The sequence below is a fragment of the Stegastes partitus genome, unplaced genomic scaffold, assembly GCF_000690725.1.
Source record: "Stegastes partitus isolate 25-593 unplaced genomic scaffold, Stegastes_partitus-1.0.2 Scaffold807, whole genome shotgun sequence".
Taxonomy (NCBI): domain Eukaryota; kingdom Metazoa; phylum Chordata; class Actinopteri; family Pomacentridae; genus Stegastes; species Stegastes partitus.
The window spans coordinates 180771-198769 of NW_007578538.1; the positions used below are offsets into that span (position 1 = coordinate 180771).

A 17999-nucleotide genomic window follows, 5' to 3' on the forward strand; every position below is an offset into this window, starting at 1 on the left:
GCAGGTTTGGGGTTAAATTCATCCACATAATGAAACGTTATTGTGATTTTTTTATTTTATTTTTTCTTTTCAGTTGTACTCGTTGATTAAAGGCTGCACAATTTGTAGGTTTTTTTGTTGTTGTTGTTTTTTTTGTTTGTTTGTTTGTTTGTTTTTTACAGATTTTGATGAATAGAAACGAAGGAGACGTGCTGAATGCAGTGATTTTTATGTCATATTATGATTTTATGCTCACATTTAGTGAATTTTTCTGAAGCAACCACACGTCACACAGGAGTTGTTCAAACACCGTGAACAAGGTGAAAATCCGACCATTTTTTCAGCTTTTACAGTTTCTGGCTCTGATAAACGGTGTCATTTGGGCGATTTTTTAATTGTATTTATTTATTTTAACATCATGCGTTTTGAGGCTTCTTGTCGACGGCTGGATTTGCTGAATATTTTAAAACGCTGCCCCTCCTCCAGGTGTCTGAGCTCACATTCATTATTCACTCCTCAAATCTGAAGTTCGTCCGAGTCACAAGAAGCCGACGCATTCCCAGAAACGAGCTGCAAAGTTCACGCGTGTTGCTTTAAATTCAGGCTATTTTCTGCCAAAGAAACGTGCATTCAGCGTTTTCCTTTGCCTTTAATTGGGTTTCTCGCTTCTGGTTGGTAATTAAACACGCGCTCGCTGCGTCGTTGGTTTAAACCCGGCCGCTCAGGCCTCCTGCCGCCACGCGAGGACGGCGAGGCTGTAAGTCGGCGACGGCGTCGTGTGACAGCAGGTGAGCTCGCTGCGATAATGCCTCATCATGTTGGGCTGCTCGCTGCCTCCCCGCTCGGCTCCCCAGACGCCTTGTTAAATTTAGACCTGAATTAACGAGGCAGCTCTGTTTACGGAGCCGCCGCCGCCGTCGTGTACGTGCAGCCGAGTGGGCCGACCACCAGGCAGACTCGTGGCAGTCGAGTCGTCCGAGGTTACGTAAAAGGCGAGTGAAGGAGAGGTCGCCGAGGGTCTGCAGACGCCTCCCAGGCCCGTTTTAATTGATGGAGCGTTCTGAGGCAGATTATTTGACTTTGTTATCTGCCTCAGACGCTCAGATCGGCCGACCGGCGTCCAGCACGGTAGCTCGCTGGTTCAGACGGCGGCGAGGATCCAGATCGAGTTAACCCTTTAAGATCCTGCAGCGACACACTCGTACCGCAGATCACTGATGGACGGCTGCAGTGTGGAGCAGCAGCCGTCACCTCCAGGATGGAACATCACCTCCAGGATGGAACATCAGCTCCAGGATGGAACATCACCTCCAGGATGGAACATCAGCTCCAGGCTCCACAGGAGGAGCTCAGCGCAGCAGAAACCAGACATTTTTGTTCAATACCACAGCCTTAATCCTCCTCAGCGTGGAGTCTGTGTTTGAGAGGTTGTGTTGCTCCACCGTTCCTCTTTGATTCTATTATCTTCTGCTGACTTCAAATCATGGCTGGAACATTCTTCTCCTTCCATCCCTCCTCCGTTCTTCACTGTCTCTCATCCACTGGTGGTCCTGGTCAGGTTCACACCAACCATGTGGTCATTTTGCGTCTCTTTGAGCTCATTCTGTTGCCTCTTTGGGGTCACTTTGCATATTTTGGGGGGATTTTTATGTCTTTTTGTGGTCGTTTTCCACCTTTTCCACTCATGCAGCCCCACATCATGATGCTCCACCTCCGTGCTTCACTGTCAGGACCATGCATCCACTGTGGTGGTCCTGGTCAGGTTCACACCAAACATCTGGACTCCATGTGACCAGAGAATGTTCTCCAGCATCCATCAGGCTTCTGTTCGTGTTCTTTACAAAGGTTTTTTGTTGCAGTTTTGTCCTGCAGTCTGTCCAAAGACGTTGACATCATGACGTGTCCCACAAACAGGTTTCCAGTGAGAACGCCTGCACAAAGTCTGAAGCAGCTGTTTTCATATCACATCATGTGTCGTTGGCGTTACATCGCCGACCGCAGCAGCCTGATCGCTTCTGCTCACGCTGCGGTTCGCTGGTTTCTAGTTTCTCACGGTGTCTTTTTCCGTCTCACTATCAGATTTGTTGCTAACGTTTTTGTCCACGTGGAGCCATGATGAGAGTCCAGAGGTCCGACTGGTCCGACTGGTTAGAAATCACACGTGTGCTCTGTTTTGTTACGCCGAGCTTCTGAAGTATTTGGTTTGTTTGTGGGAGGAGGTTGAAGTGAGGACCGGACTCGCTCCTCTTGTTGACTGTAAACGTCCGGCTGATGCCAAACAAACGGCCGTCAGCCGACCGGCTCTGACGTGGCGTCCACGCTTCCAGACTATCGAGGCCGTTTTCACCCAACAGGACGTGGCTGTGAGGAGCTGCTGTCTTGTTGGAGTAAAGGGGAAAAAAGCTCTTAAAGAGCCATTATTTCCTTTTTGTTTAATCTCTCCAAGGCTACCGATGTGTAATTAACCTTCTGGCGACGCTCCTCTGGGTGTGTTTCTTACACAATCACAGCTTTCGTTGTTCTGGCTGCGATTAAACTTGTGGTTTGGATGTATTTGCACATTTACTTTTATATTATTTAACTCTCCATGATGTTTCATTGTCTTGCCTTGTAATGGCTGAATCTCACGTCGCCGTGCTCACACTGAGACAGAACCGATCTTCTGTCACGTCTGATGAACACGAGTGACTCTCAGGCTTCAGCGGGTGGAATCTCCATCAACTGGAGATCTTCCTGTGACTGGAAACCTCTCTGAGCAGCGCCAGACCTTCCTCCGAGCGTTCAGGTGTTGCTCTCGTGGAAACGGTCTCCGGACACGTGACTTGCAGCTCACGTGCCAATTAACGGGTCGGCGGTGACGGCGCTGCGGGCCGGACCAGGTACAGGCGATTAGCGAGACATCTCGGTCCAGCAACACCGAGCTGGCGCGAGGATTCCTCCTCTCCGCCGTCCTTTGCCAGATTCCCTCTCCAAGGCTCTGAGGATTCTTTACCTTCGCTTCATGTGTAAAACTGGCTTCTGAACGTGAAGCGTCGGATAAAGCGGCGATTCCCTGAAGCGCCTTTCCTGCCAAACGTGCCCTGATGGTTCACAGCACTTGTACAGCAGCGACTAAAACGGCAAAAACAGAAAAAATAGCAGAACATCAATGAATAAAGAGTGTTCTGCATGAGGCAGCAGGAACCGACATCCACGGCTCGGAGAGGGACGTCTGATGTGTTCTGTGCATGAGTCCTGAAAAATAAAGAAAAAACTAGAGTTGATTTTTTGTTTCTTGTATTACAAAAATGAGAAAAAATGATCCACGGCTGTTATCAAGACTTTAGACCAACTCTACAGACGCTTTCCTGCTCCGCGTCTTTACACTTCCTGCACTTCAGCCCAGTTAAAAGAATCGCTGAATTTCCGTCGCTGGACTTTCGGTCACAGCTGAACCACGGATAGCTTCACGGTTCCAATAAGCGCCGCAGAATCCGATTCTTCCACACGGTCAATTTTTAATTAAATTTTGATTAAATGGTTGAAAACGGCTGGAATCAGCAACGTTTCTCCTAAAAAACAGCGGCTCCACGTCACACAGATGTTTCACACTTTGATTTTGAATGTTTTTATTCACTTCCTGCACTTCAGCCGAGAGGTTCTGGGCCATTTATAATATATCTAATTGAGACTGGAGCCATTTTTAATCTTAATTACACGACGGTTAATCGCAGCTGAAATATTCACAGGTATCTAATCACAGACTTTATCCAAAACATTGTACAGTTGCGTTTGGTTCAGTTCTTACAGTTTGTGGTTCTGATAAACTGGAGTTTAAACTTTTATTTTTAAAGATAGAACGGCGGTGATGGTTTTTGGCGCTGACGGGGTTAAATTGGTCTCCATGGTGACACTTTTAATGTTCTTTTAAACCACCTAAAGCAGAGACAACCTTAATTTTTCCCTCCTTCTGGATGCTGACATGCAGTCTGTGGTTTGTGATTTCCAAAACACACGACCCGTTCATCTTCTTGTGGAGCTGATGTTGTTTTTAGATGCTGATGCAGAACCTGAAGCCGCCAGCTCTCACGTCTTTGTTTTTGGTTTCTGCACAAGCTGAAGCGAGCCCGTGATTGGCGGGGAGCAGCGATCCTCTGAATCTGCCCCTCGGCTTCATTATTAACCCCCCACCTCGGCGCTGCAGACGTGCGACTCGCTGCAGCATCTGGCGCGAAGAGCGCGAGGTGGAACTTGTTTCTGCCGCTGCTGCTTGTGCTCCCAACAGGACGCTCACCAGCTCCCAGGTTTTTTAATTTCCTCCAACAGAGTGACTCATGAGTCTTCTGAATGCGTCACAACAAGAGCAGGAACAAAGGCAGAGGCTCTGTCAGGACCTGCAGCGCGTTGGGAAGAAAAACAAACCAAAGAGTGAAAGTAAAGCGGCGAGTGGCTAACCTTGGTTTCATGCACACGCCCGACGCGTCATCACCGCTTCACAGCTTTATCTGCTCGCTTGTTTAACTTGGCGGCGGACAGTTTGATTTCCTGGAAACTTCAAGTCACCTGCTGCCCACGTGATCAGGTAGAAGTGTCGTTATTTCCGCCCAGTGAGCACCAAACGTTGACTCACTTTCCACCCGACACGCCTCTCGGGATCAGTTCACCTCTCGAGGATCTCGCAAGATTTACAGATTTAATTAAAAGGATTCTTGAATCTTAACCGTCACGGTGTGAAATTGTTTGTCCTCTGAACCCGAAACGCTCATAAATCAGCCAGAAACCGTAAAAAATAAAAATAAAACGGAGGGAGAATTGGTGGATTTTTAATTTTCTGATTATCCTCAAACAAATTACGCGCGACCTTCAGCTTCTTCGGTAAAAAACGACCAGATCGAAGCTGATAATCGTCGCTTTGTTCTGCTTGTTTCAATGAATAATGTGCCACAAATGAAGCCCTGTGGAGCTGGTGGTGACCCTGCCCCCGCAAAACCACAATATTCCATCAAAATGACTTTTTCCAACATAACTATAAAAAAAAATCTCTCAAAATAAACCGCCAGCTGTAACCAGATTGCATTAAAATAAAAAAATTCTGCGCTCCCCGACGCATCCGTGAAGCAACGAGTCGCTCAGCTGGGACCAACAGTCGGGTGGAAAAAATTCAGGAAGTTCTCGGCTGAAAAGTATTAAAATCCCAAAAATATGTCGAGACACTGTTCGTTTTTTTCTGGTATCAGCGTCAACCTTTGGGGGAAAATGGGGATAAATGGTTCCGGTTTTAATTTAAGTTTTTTTATAGTAAATTTTATGAGCTTCAACTTCATTTGTTTTTTCTTTTTTGAAACGATTCATGGCTTTACAACGGCGTCACACTGCAGAGAAGAGGTTTCTGTTTCCAGAGAGGTGCAGGACTTTATATTTATGTTGGAACATGAACCAACAGTGAGGTAAAAATGTGAGAATACAGAATTATAAAGAAAATTACAGCCAGCAGGATTCTTTCTAAACAGTTTCTGATGTGTAGAATCTGTATGTGGGCCCTTATTAGGGTCCGAGCACCAAAGGGTGCAAAGACCCTGTTGGAACTGCTCGAGTTTATTATTATTCGTCAAAATAAAACGCGTTTTTGAGGTACACAACGTACTCACACACTCACCAAACTCGCCACACACATCAGACCCGGCGAAAAATTTCATAATTAGGGGGAAACACTCACCTCAATAGCAACATGGCTCAACAGCGCCCCCTACAATATTACAAACAATGGGCCCCCGAACACACTTTCACGTAGAGCCACGAAATTCGGTACACACATGTAACAACTCGAGATGCACAAAAAAGCCTCAAGAACACATACCCGAAACTCAACAGGAAGTCGGCCATTTTGAAAAAATTGGCGGCTCGCAAATTTACCTCCTCTACGGGGAAAGTCGTACACACCTGAAATTTGGCCAGCGCAAACTACACGACGCGGTGATTAAAAGTTATCAAAACGCTCCGCAGATGAGGCCCGGTTTGGAAATGGCGGCCCGTCCAATTTTGATCAATGGCCATTTTGGCTGAAAATCGCCCATTTATGACCGATTTCAAAATCTATCTCCTACTACGGGGTAAGTCGGACACACCTGAAATTTGGCCAGCGCAAACTACACGACGCGGTGATTAAAAGTTGTCAAAACGCTCCTCAAAAGTCTTTTGGTTTAGAAACGGCGGCCCGGGCAATATTGATCAATGGCCATTTTGACCACTTTTTGGGGGTTTTCCACATTCATTGGGGTACAGTCGGAAGGCCGTTTCATCTACACCTACAAGACTCCGTGGGAGTGTGTCGCAGGTCGGGACGCACAAAAGAGTAAATTGGCGCCAAGCACCACCTGCCTCACTCCAGCGAGAAGCGAGGACCCGACCAATGCCGCTTGCGGCTTTAATTATGATTATTTGTGCTTTTTATTCAGGTTTTCCAGCCTCGGTGTGCTGCTGTATCAGTAGGAATTAGTTTAATCCAAACGGGATCTGTTAACTCGCAGCAACAGAAAACCAGAGGGAGGATGTGCTGCCGAGATGAGCGACAAAAACTAAAAACACAATCTACACTGATGTTGTTGTTTAATGAGCACAAGCTTCAGCGTCCTACAGAAGCCTCCTGCAGCTCTTCAACTAAATGTAAAAAAAAAAACACAACTGAAACAACTTTTCTTGAGAAAACACCTGCAGGAACTTCACAGTAAAAGAGTTTCTTCACTGGAAGGCTTTTATTGTGAAGGAGCTGTAGACACTCTAAACGAATGGGAGGAAAACTCAATATTTTAAGGTGGTTTTTTTGCTAAATATATATTTTTACAACGAATAAGATGATTAAATATGTTTTTCATCGCATTATAAAAGCCGGATAACGCTGCAGCAGGAGAGGAAATAAAGAAATGAGCTGTTTTTCTCTTTGACGTTCATATTTATTGACGTTTTGGTCGCTCCAGTGCACCAAAATAAAAGAAGGAATCCTTAAATAAGTGAACCTCCCAATCTTTATTGCAATTACGTCAACAGTTATTGATTTAAGGAAACAAATGTGCACAAGATACCTGTTTAAAAATAAAAACATCACCGTCATTTAAGAAAATAAAAGCCTCCAAACGAAAATACAAAAACCCATCGAACACTTTAAACATGGCTGTCTGTTTTTCTGTTTCCCGCCAGTCATCCCCAACACCCTGAAGGTTTCCCCCCAGACGCCGCCGCCCAGCGTCCCGGAGGGCAGCGACCTCACCCTCACCTGCAACGTCACCCGGGAGCTCACCTACCCCACCTACCTGTCCGTCACCTGGCTGGTGAAGAAGGGGACGGCCTCTGAGGAGATCCTGACGTTCGGGCCTCAGGGCGACGTGGCGACGGGCGCCAAGTTCGCTCGCCGCTACGCCGACGGAGGCATCCGGTTGGTCCCCGGCAAGAACGGAGCGTTCGAGCTGGTGATCTCCAGGGTGACGACGTCCGATGAAGGGATTTACGAATGCAACGGGACGGAGTGGGCGCACGAGACCGGAGGGAAGTGGATAAAAATCGTGGAGAGTACGAAAGAGATGGGAACGGTTGCTGTTACGCCGACAGGTGAGAAACCGTCCGACACCGAGTTTTTGGAAGTGAAATATGTCGGAGTCTCTGTTTAGAGCAGCTCAACACGAAGACACCGCTTTACTCCGCACCATCATCTGCTGCATGTGCTGCAGGATTGTTGTGAAGCGGCTCTGTGACACAAACTGTGAGGTTTCTAAAACATCTTATTCTGTTGAAACACATATTGACCAACATCCACACCGATACGACTCATCGTGACATCGACTGATCGCATCGACAGACCGGTTGACGCATTAGTTGATGCGTTAGTCAGAGTTTTTGGCTTAAAGTTGCTGCTATGAGAGAGTTTTCTGATTGTCTTTAGCAACTCTGAGATGAAACTGGATTTCTGGTAAATTCCTCACATGCGTTCGTTGTCCCTTCAGGAGGAAGTTGTAGCGTTTCTGTTGATCCTCTGATCGATCGAACGCCATCATCTGGTCAAAGAGTTTCGGTTTGTAACCTCATGTCTCCGTCAGCCTCAGCTGGACTTGGTGTGTTGTGCTGATAAACAAATGTTGGCATGTTAGCACGCCAAACTAAAATGGTGACCAGTGTGCTTGGAAAGGTTGCTAAGCTAGCAGCTAGCGTATTTTTTTATTTAAGTTGTTTTTTGGGCCTTTTTGTCTTTATTTGAGAGTGCAGTTGAGAGACAGGAAAGTAGGGGAGAAGAATGGGGGGAGGACATGTGGGAAAGGGTCATGAGCGGGATTCAAACTCATGTCATCGGGACTGTAGGCCTGCACACGGGACGCCAGCTCAACCAGGTGAGCTATAGCGGCGCCCCAGCTAGCGTACTTTTAACATGAATTGAAGCTTTATTACGCAGAAGCGAGCTAAGCTGCACCAATGGGGCAGGAGTAGCAGAAGCTCCTTGATTTTATTTATGACTTTTAATTTGACACATTTGCTGCCTACAGACTTTGAAAAGCATGTAGCTAGCTAGCTAGCTAGCAGTTAGCTGCAGTCAAGCTACTGTTTGCAGACTAACCACAGTCAGAGGAATCTGTCATTCACTTTGGACCAGTCACAGGAACAGCTGAAGGGAATTCAAACGTCTTTATAACGAAAGCCAAAATCAGATTTTTGATGCCCTGGATGTGTTTCTGTTTTCTGAGAACTTTGAGAACACTTTGCTTTATCGCTTGTTTTTTTTTAAAATGGGAACATAATCTGCTAAATGAGCTTCATGCTGCACTGAAGAAGATGTTAAACTAGCGACTGAGACCATAAACTGATGAGAAAAAGGTTCACCGAGGGAACAAATCAAGTGTGAAGTTGGTTCGTTTTCTCGTAGACGTCAATACACTCAGACTGTTTGTGCTGATGGAGGAGTCGCCCCCTGCTGGCTGGCGCACAGAATTCAGGCAGATTCTCATTATTCAGCACAGAAAACTCAGAAGTGCATTCTGGGTAAACTTTGATGTGATGGTGGTTGTTCAGAACAAGTTCTAGACAATGAAAGGATCATTTTTGGACACATCCATCTACAAGCCATGATTCCTGAAATTCAAATACAAAAAGTTATGAGAGCGAAAAAAAACCCCAAAAAACAAATTAGCAGAAATCCTTCTGATGCCTGTAAAATAATCCTAATGTGAAGGTAAAACTGTGCTTGGCTTCATTAAATACAGTAAAAACTGAGCTGAATGTGCAGCTTTCAATCAGAATCACGACTTTTCCTGCTCGTGCCGTGTGCTGGACCTCGGTTCTGGAGCTCCTCGAGTCAGGCTGGACTAAGAAGAGGGACGTGGGAGAGTCCTGCCTCTTTGTTCTGGAGACTTTCTCGGGGCTCCCAGGAGGTCGGCGACCCTCCTGCACTCATTCCCGCCGGTTGCTCCGGTGTCTGATGTCTCGTCCGGGTCGGCGAGGCCTCTGAGCGCCGCAGGAACGCCCGGCCGGCCCGTAATGAAACCGGAGACGAGCGCTCGCCGCCGTCCGCCTCGGGTCCATTGTGTCGCTTCGTATTGACTCGCCGACGTGAGCAAAGAGGATGAGGGAAGTCAAACAGAGCCGGCTTTGTGCCCTTTGTCCGTCTCCAGACGCCACACCGAGACTCTTCCCCTCACGCTGCTGTTTGTGTTGTTCCTGGAGACCACATCTACAGACGCTTCAGGACCACAGCAGCTCCTCGTCCGTCATGTTCACTGTCCACACGTCTCCTCAGTCTCAGGGGTTCGTTCGGGTTTTATCCACTTTTCTCTGCTGCTGAGCGAAACATTTGGTTCTAAATTCTGTCGTGAAAAGAGGATTTCGTCCTGGAACCAGAAGGTTGTTGGTTCTGAGTGCTTCTGTAGATAAACGAGATAAAGTCTCACTAATGTGACGTCCTGCAGCTGGATGGAAGCAGAACAACCACGAAGGAGGAGACAAAACGCAGAAATGTCGTCTAAATCCATCTACTGTACAACAGAAAAACTAAAGCTGAATTCCTCTGATTAACAATAAGTAATAGAATCAACATGTACAACATTTCTCCAAGCGCTCACAGATGTAAAATAAAAACGGCGACTCTGTGTGAACACTGCCTGCAGTTCAGCCGAACCAACAAAAAATAAATAAAATAAGACAAAAAATCCCTGAATTTTTGCGGCGTGCCTGTCGCTCACAGCTGAGTCACTCGTGGTTTTACGGTTGCGGCAAGAAGTGCAGAATTTTTTGATTTTTGTCGATTATTGAAAGAGTCAATTGTTTATTTTTTGCAGGATTATTTTTTCAAATTTTGAGATCAGATTCCAGCGTTGCCCGTGATTAGTTTAAGGACGATGTAGAAGTTGGAAATCTAATGATTATTTCACTTTTTATAGTTTCTGCCTCTGACAAATGATGTGATTTATTACGATAGCGTGTTTTGATGATTTTAAAACTTATTTTAGCAACAGAGCGTCACAGATGAGTAGTTCAAGGACCGTGGGAAACTTTAAAACCCGACGATTCTCTTGTTTTTACAGACTGCCTGGTTCTGATAGAAGGCGTACTTTTGGTCATTTTTGTAAATTTAATCTGCCTTTCAAAGCAGCTGGTGAGTTTTTAGAGTTAAATGAGCGCAAACTTAAAATAATTTTTAAAAAAAAGACTGAAAAACAATCATGTGGAACCTTAAAGAGGTAAAAAAGAAAACAGGAGAGTAGTTCATGCTGCTCGTTCTCAGACGTTTGTTGGTTTGTTTGTTGTTTTTCTGAGTGTTTATTTTCTCTTCTGCCTTTTTTATCAACTCTGGCTTGTCGGCGATAAATCAGATAAATCGGATCCATGTTTCTGTGTTCGGCGTGTCCACCACCAGACTGAGCCGTGTGGTTTTCATGTTTGCCGTGTTTCTGTCGGGTCGGTTGCTCAGGGCGACCCGCCGGAGACTCTGGAGGTTGACTTTGCCTTCGGTGTGTAAACAAGTGGTGTGAAAACGGAGCTCCAAGCGCCGACTGTTTATATGCAGCTGCAGTCATTATGGGATGTCCAGACCGGCTGGAACCAGACCGTGTTTCCTCTATGATGACCATGATAATAATAATAATAATAATGATGTGGCTGCTGTTTCCTCTCTGCAGGTCGATCCCTCAGCGTTAAGGCCTCCTCGTCCTCGTCCTCGTCCTCGTCCTCGTCCTCGTCCTCGTCGCTGCTCTCCCCCGGCGACACGCTGACGCTGCTCTGCTCCGTCGCCGCCGACAACCTGGCCGCCGTCACCCCGGAGGTCACCTGGCTGGCGGACGGCCGCGAGATCATCACGATGGAGCGCAGCGGCGTGGTGGCGTCCAACGGCAGCGGCACGCAGGGCCGGCGGGGCGAGGCCAGCCTGGAGCGGACCGGCGCCGGCGAGTACCGGCTGGCCGTGAGGGCGGTGAGCGGCGAGGACGGAGGCCTGTACGCCTGCCGCGTCCGGGCCTTCATCGAGAAGGGGGGGCGGAGCTCCGGGGGCGGCGGCAGGTGGCACATGGCGGCCGAGAAGACGTCCGGCCCGGTGACGGTGAAGGTGTCCGAGATCAGTGAGTGACACGTGATTGGTTGATTGTTGGACGCTTCAGGAGCACAAACGTTTGGTGTTCAGTCTGCGTCTCGTTTGTGGTTTTGGTTGGTTCGTGTCCTGTTTTTGTTTCGTATCCCGCTTTTGTTGTTTTGCATCTCGTTTGTCGTTTGTGTCTTGTTCATGGACTTTTGTGTTCAGTTTGTGCTGTTTTGTGGCCTTTTTGCGCCGTTTCCTGTCTTGTTTATAATAATAATAATAATAAACTTTATTTATACAGCACTTTTCAGAACAGGGTTACAGAGTGTTGTAGAAGTGTACGAACAACATTAGACAACATCAAAAGAAGTAAAAAATACATAAATGAAAAATGGTGAAGGTGAAACACATAAAACATGAAAGACAATAAAACAATGTAAAAATATATAAGAAGAATAAAACCCAGTAAAAGAAGACAATTAAAAGACAGTAAAGGAAGATAGAATGAACTGCCTTGATGCTGCCATCAAACGAAGGAAAGTCCACTCATAGAACAAACCCTGTAAACGCACATCTGTAAACATGTGTTGTTAAAGGAGGATGAAGTGCTGCAGATCTGAGCTCCTCCTGGTCCAGAGGCTGGAGGCTCTGACAGAGAAGACCCGGTCACCTCTGGTCCTGAGCCTCGGCTGTGGGACGGTGAACAGAGCCTTGGCTGAGGACCACCGGGTACATATGGGCTGAGATCAGAGAGTCACTGTTTATGTCATTTCCTGTCTTGTTTTGCTCATATTGTGTCTTGTTTATGTTTTTTGTTTGTCTTGTTTACTGAATTTTGTGTCTTGCTCGTGTTGTTTTTCTTTCGTGTTTGGTTTGTGTCATTTTGTGCCGTGTGTGTTGTTTTGTCCATTTTTTCAGTGGGTTGTATCTCGTTAATCTTTTGCGTCTCGTTTGTTTCATTTCCTGTCTAGTTTTTCTTCTGCTGTGCCTCGTTTGTGTCGTTTTGTGTTTCGTTGCTGTCGGTTGGATGAAACACACGTCATTGCCAAGGCTATGGCTAGTGGCTAGCAGCTAATGGCTAGCGGCTAAGTGCTAGTGGCTAATAGCTAATTGCTAGTGGCTAATGGCTAGCGGCTAATGGATATCGGCTAACGGCTAGCGGCTAAGTTCGACAGTTACATCAGATGAGCCACATCTGTCGATCTGTACTAAAACGAATCTCATGCATGTTCTGAATGAAGAAAACGATGAAATGAGAAAGATGAGACACACGAGCCGTCGTTCCTCCAGGAATCAGTGTTTTGGTGAGAATGTCTGTATTTAACACGACGTTCCTCAGGATTTGGGAAGGGAGACTCTGTTTGTTGTGTATTTATGCGTCGTGTGAGCGTTTCCCAGCCGTTGAATGTTTAACGAAGGACAAAGTTGATTGAGTTTTTGTGATATTTGAGTTTTCGTGGTTGTTGTGAACCAGGTCGGCGGCCATCTTGGATTGTAGCGCGGCGGCTTGATTATGGGTCGTCACATAAAAAAGGAAACTGAGGTCATTCCTGCTTACCTGTGCGTCTAAAAAAGATAAAACACTCAAATGCTGACATATACCGATGATCCCCGAACGCCTCACGTACTCTGGATGCTAGTTTGTGTGCTGAGAAGCCTCTAGTCTCCACTCAGGTACTGCAGCACAAAAATCACATGAAAAGAGTGAAATGAGGAGGTTTAATGTCAGAGTTACCCCAAATGAAACCAAGTGATCTTATTTAAAGGGGCTGTTGTCTGTGAGGTTTATCAGGCGTCAGTATCACATTTTTACTCATTTTTATTGTAAATCCTGAACCTCTATGGAAACAGAACAACCATGAAGAAGCTGTTCTGTGCTCTAGGACACAACTATTGAGCCAAATGATGAAAAAAATGGTTGAATATCTTTGATTATTTGCTTTATAAAAATTGGAGAAGCCTAAAATCAACATGTAGAACATTTACCAGTCGTTGTTTGTTGATAGCCGAATCAACAAAAAAATAAAAAAATCCCTGAATTTTTGCGGCGTGACTGTCGCTCACAGCTGAGTCACTCTGAGTTTTACGGTTACGGCAAGAAGTGCAGAATTTTTTGTTTTTTGCCGATTATTGTTAGAGTCAGCTGTTTATTTTCGGGGCAACTTTTTTCAGATTTTGATCATGATTTTGAGATCAGATTCCAACGTCACACATGATTAGTTTAAGAACTGCGCAAGAGTTTTTAAAATTTCACTTTTTATAGTTTCTGGCTCTGGATAATGTGCATATTTTTAAATGAGGCGTGTAGATTAGAGTGATTTTGATGAAAAATCATGATTTTAAAACTTAAATTTTACCAACAGAGCATCACAGACGAGTAGTTCAAGGACTGTGGGAAACTTTATACCCAGATGATTCTCTCTTGTTTTTACAGAGTTTCTGGTTCTGATTCAAGGTGTCATTTTTTAAATGTAATCTGTCTTTCAAAGCAGCTGGTGAGTTTTTAGAGTTAAATGAGTGCAAACTTAAAATAATTTAAAAAAAAGAACGACTGAAAAACAATAATGTGGAACTTAAATGAGGAAATAAGGAAAACAGGACACAATAATTGCTCCTAAAGTCACCATGTAGAACATTTAGCAGTAGTCGTGACCACGGCGTGACTCTCCGCTCTGCACATGTTTGACGGTGTGTTCGTCGGTTTTAATGTCTGCTCTGAGGGAACACTGCCTGCAGTTCAACCCAGAACATCCTGAATATTTGCCATCAGGCTGTCGGTCACAGCTGAGCCACTAACAGCTCCACGGTTGCACCCAGGAGGCTCGAATTTTCTAGTTTTTACAGAATCTTGTTGGAACAAATTGTGTTTTTTTGGCTATTTTTTAATTGAGAGAATCAGAATAAAGAGAGGGTAACGCCAGGCTTCCTGAGTCGTCCTCTTCTGCTCTGGTTGCTGTGATTCGTCTGACGTTCGTGGGTTTGCCGAGACGTGTGCGAACGCTGCCGCTGTTTGATTTGCCGCCTCGGATGGATGTGGAGGGCGGGCGGCTCTTTAATCCCCTCGTCAGCCTGTCGCCGCCTGCTGCGAGGACGATTGATTAGTCGTGCCTGTCCTGCGCTCTGACGGCGAAGCCGGAGGTTGCAGCCTGTGTGGGAATCTGTGATCCTGCCTCCGAGGAGCAGCGACGCCGAAATCAGTCGACGCAGCCGTCAATTAGCGCCGTCTGTCGGTCTGAGGTCACGTGTCAGACGCAATTAATCGCTTTGTTTGAGAAGGCAGGATGCTCGTTCATACGTTCATGTTTAATGGTCTTCTTGAGTTACGGATTAATTAAAGCTGATTTTCTGTTTTTCTTCCCGTAAAAAAAAACAGCAGCTAATGAATCCTATCAGCCAAAGCCTGATTTAATCTGGTGAGGTCTGCTGACAGGAGGATTGTTCCTGACGTGGACTTTTTCTGTGGAAGCAGTAAAACGAGAAGTGAACAGAACTCAGAAGTGTGTGGACGACGCCGTTAGGACGCCAGAAATGATTTTAAAAAAGTAGAGTCGCCCTGATTTTTCGTCTGAAATAAGAAACTCTACAGAGATTTGTTCCTGCTCCACCTGCACTTCGGCCCGATTGTCTTTTTGAGTTTTTATTTGGAGCATTTTGCAATTTTTTGTTGAAGTGTCTCGACTTTAAGCTGAAGTTTGTTTATGTCGCAGAAGATTAATTGTAAAGTTGAAAAGCTGAACATATTCTGACCTTCTTTCAGCCGTTTCTGACATCATTTTGGTGATTTTTATTTATTTATTTTTCTTGCTTGACAGAACTTTAAAACGTCGTCTGTGCAGAATGACGCCGTCAGAACGCTGTCGATTGAATATAACACAGAAAAGAACTTGAAATATGTAGAAAACAGCTTTTCTGACAAGCTCCCTCCTGTGTGATGAATATTTTCCTTTTTCCATCTTTAACGTCTCGACCAGCTCAGCGCTTTCCTGATTTTCAGCTCAGATTTGGTCGTTTTTTTTAGAGAACCGTCAGAATCTTGGGCGACGCTTTTCACGGCTCCTGATAAACTGTGTCGCTGTGGAAGAAGAAGAAAAAGTGGATTTATATTTATATTTAAAAGAACTCAGCGTTGGCTTTGGCAGAAAGCGTCTCAGTGGTGGAAGACGTGTTGGATTCATAACAAACTCCCGATTCCCACATGTCGGTGAAAGAAACGGACTCCTGAATAAATGAATCCTGATTACATAACGGCTACTGTACTATATTTTGGGAATTCCCAGGAAGCGCTTTGGCAGATTGACGGGCGCAAAGTTTCCTCAGAGCTCCCAATTTATTGTAGGAAAGTAGCAATTAGTCTTTTTGTCCCCGTTTCTTTATGAGGGTAGAAAAAGGGAATAAAAGCCCTTTTTAATGATATTTATAGAGTTCGCTTTGGTGCTTCTTGGCCATGATATTGCCGGAACGGATCAAAAAAACACCTCCTGGTGCCAGAATCCCCGGAGGACTCTGGATGCCAAACACATCAAAAAGGAAATCTGGTCACTTTAAGTATTTATTGGGCTTTTTCAATAGCGTGTTATTATTCCAGCAGATTTGGCAGAAAAGGATTTCTTCTCTTAGCCGATGATTTGTGACATTTTATGGATTTCAGTCCGTTTTCTTTTTTTGGACGTTATAGCTCATTTCGTCATGCTGAAGTCGTGGCATGTTCTTTCGCCAGTGGACTACGAAGGTGGTCGGTATCGAGTCCCACGTCTGAAGCAAAGAGTTAAAAGAAGCCATCGGTGCTGCTCGTTGGGGGATCGGAGCTCGTCGTCGGACGTTCTGATCCATTTATCGGAGAATAAATGTTGGATTTGTGGAGATTCCGGCTGGATTAACTCGATTTTTTGGGAGCTTTTATGCAACAAAAACAGAAACTCTGATGAATGTTTACCCACTTGTATTTCCTTTTTCCCACACCGCCTGCAGTTCAGCCGAAAAAGTTCCTGAATTTTTGCCGCCCGACCGTTGGTCCCAGCCGAGCGACTCGCAGCTTCGCGGTTGCATCGAGGAGCGCAGAATTTTTCCATTTTTGCCCGATCTGTTTACAGCACGCGGTTTATTTTTGCCAATTTATTTATTTTTTTCTTCTGTGGAGTGTTGAGCTGCTTTTACAGTTCATGGTAAGGGTGGAGGGTTGAGTCTCGTGGCTCTCATGGGACTTTGCGAGGATCCGATAAGTTTATAGCTGCAGTTATGTTCTACAACAGTGACGGTTGATTTAGAGGCTGAATAGATGCAACTGGTTTGTAAAGACGTCTGTAACAGGTGACTTCCTGTAGCGTCAGTCCTTTCACAGTAAAAGCTGCTGATGAATCGCCCCTTTACGTCCGGATCTCGTTGCTTCAGATCGGAGCGGCTGAAGCTTTTCTCGGCTTCAGGCGGCCGCATGTCGGGGGAACGCCCAGAGTGAAACGTCCGGAGGCTACCGTCAGGCTTCATCAGTGATTTTTACAAAAGACGACGTTATTAATTTAGCAGAAACCAGTTTGACCTGCTGGAGCTGGAATCACACCTTCATGTGCGTAAGTCTTTGTTGGCTTGATCCCTAAAACCTCTCTGCGGCTGTGAAAGTTATGTCGTCTTTCACAAAATCACCAAAATGACGCCAGAAACGATTAAAAACCAAAAGAATGGTCGAGTTTTAGCTTTGTTTTGTTTTATTTTAGTGTCATTTAAGCTCCTTTTGTGTCTTTTTGTGTCATTTTTGTGTTATTTTGCCTTTTCCGACGGTCCTCAAACTACACGTCCGTGGAAGCTTAAAACTGTGATATCATTTTTCCTGCATTTGTCTTTTTCTTTTTTTTAAAAATCTTTAACAGCAACAAAAAATAGCTGATGTCAAATTAGCAATGTCGTAAAAATCTCTTTATTCTACGTGTCTCGTTTAAAATTTCGCCTAAAATCAAGTGTTTGCTTGAATCGGATTCTGTAAAAACTAAAATATTCTGTGATTTTCTGTGGAGCCGTGAAGCCGTCGGTGACTCGGCTGAGACCAGCAGCCACGGCACGAAAATTCTGGGACTTTTTTTTTATTAGGCTGAACTGCAGGCAGTGTAGACAAATTAAGAGTATAAGTAGTTGACTTTGTTTTTTGTCTTTTTAATGTGTGGTTCTGCTCCAGAACACGTCCCCCCTCCTCCTCCATGTGGTTCCGGTTCCACAGAGCTGCAGGACTTCACGTTGCGGTGAAAAACGAGCCCGCAGTCGTCGCGTTCTGCAGCCGCAGTCGAGACAAAAATCAGCCGAACTGCAGCTTTACGGTGAACAGTATGTCAGCCGGAAGATTCCTGGAGCCTCCAGGATCCGAGTCGCATTTAGAAATACCAACCGGGCTCCGCAGGCACACGAACGCACCGCCGACATATCAAACCGCAGCATCAAGGACGTTTAGTCGATCTGCGCCTCGCCGGGTTTACGTGTTATCTCTGTGTGTGTGTGTGTGTGTGTGTGTGTG

At 45.6% G+C, this 17999-nt stretch overlaps 1 protein-coding gene across 1 annotated transcript in view; it reads left to right on the plus strand.

Moving 5' to 3' along the window:
- The window catches only part of ptgfrnb (prostaglandin F2 receptor inhibitor b), a 75747-nt gene that overhangs the window by 11020 nt on the left and 46728 nt on the right, over positions 1-17999 (plus strand). The window contains exons 4-5 of the mRNA XM_008292389.1: positions 7153-7560; positions 11112-11546. Of these exons, the coding sequence (XP_008290611.1) occupies positions 7153-7560; positions 11112-11546 (843 nt within the window). The remainder of the gene's footprint in view (positions 1-7152; positions 7561-11111; positions 11547-17999) is intronic.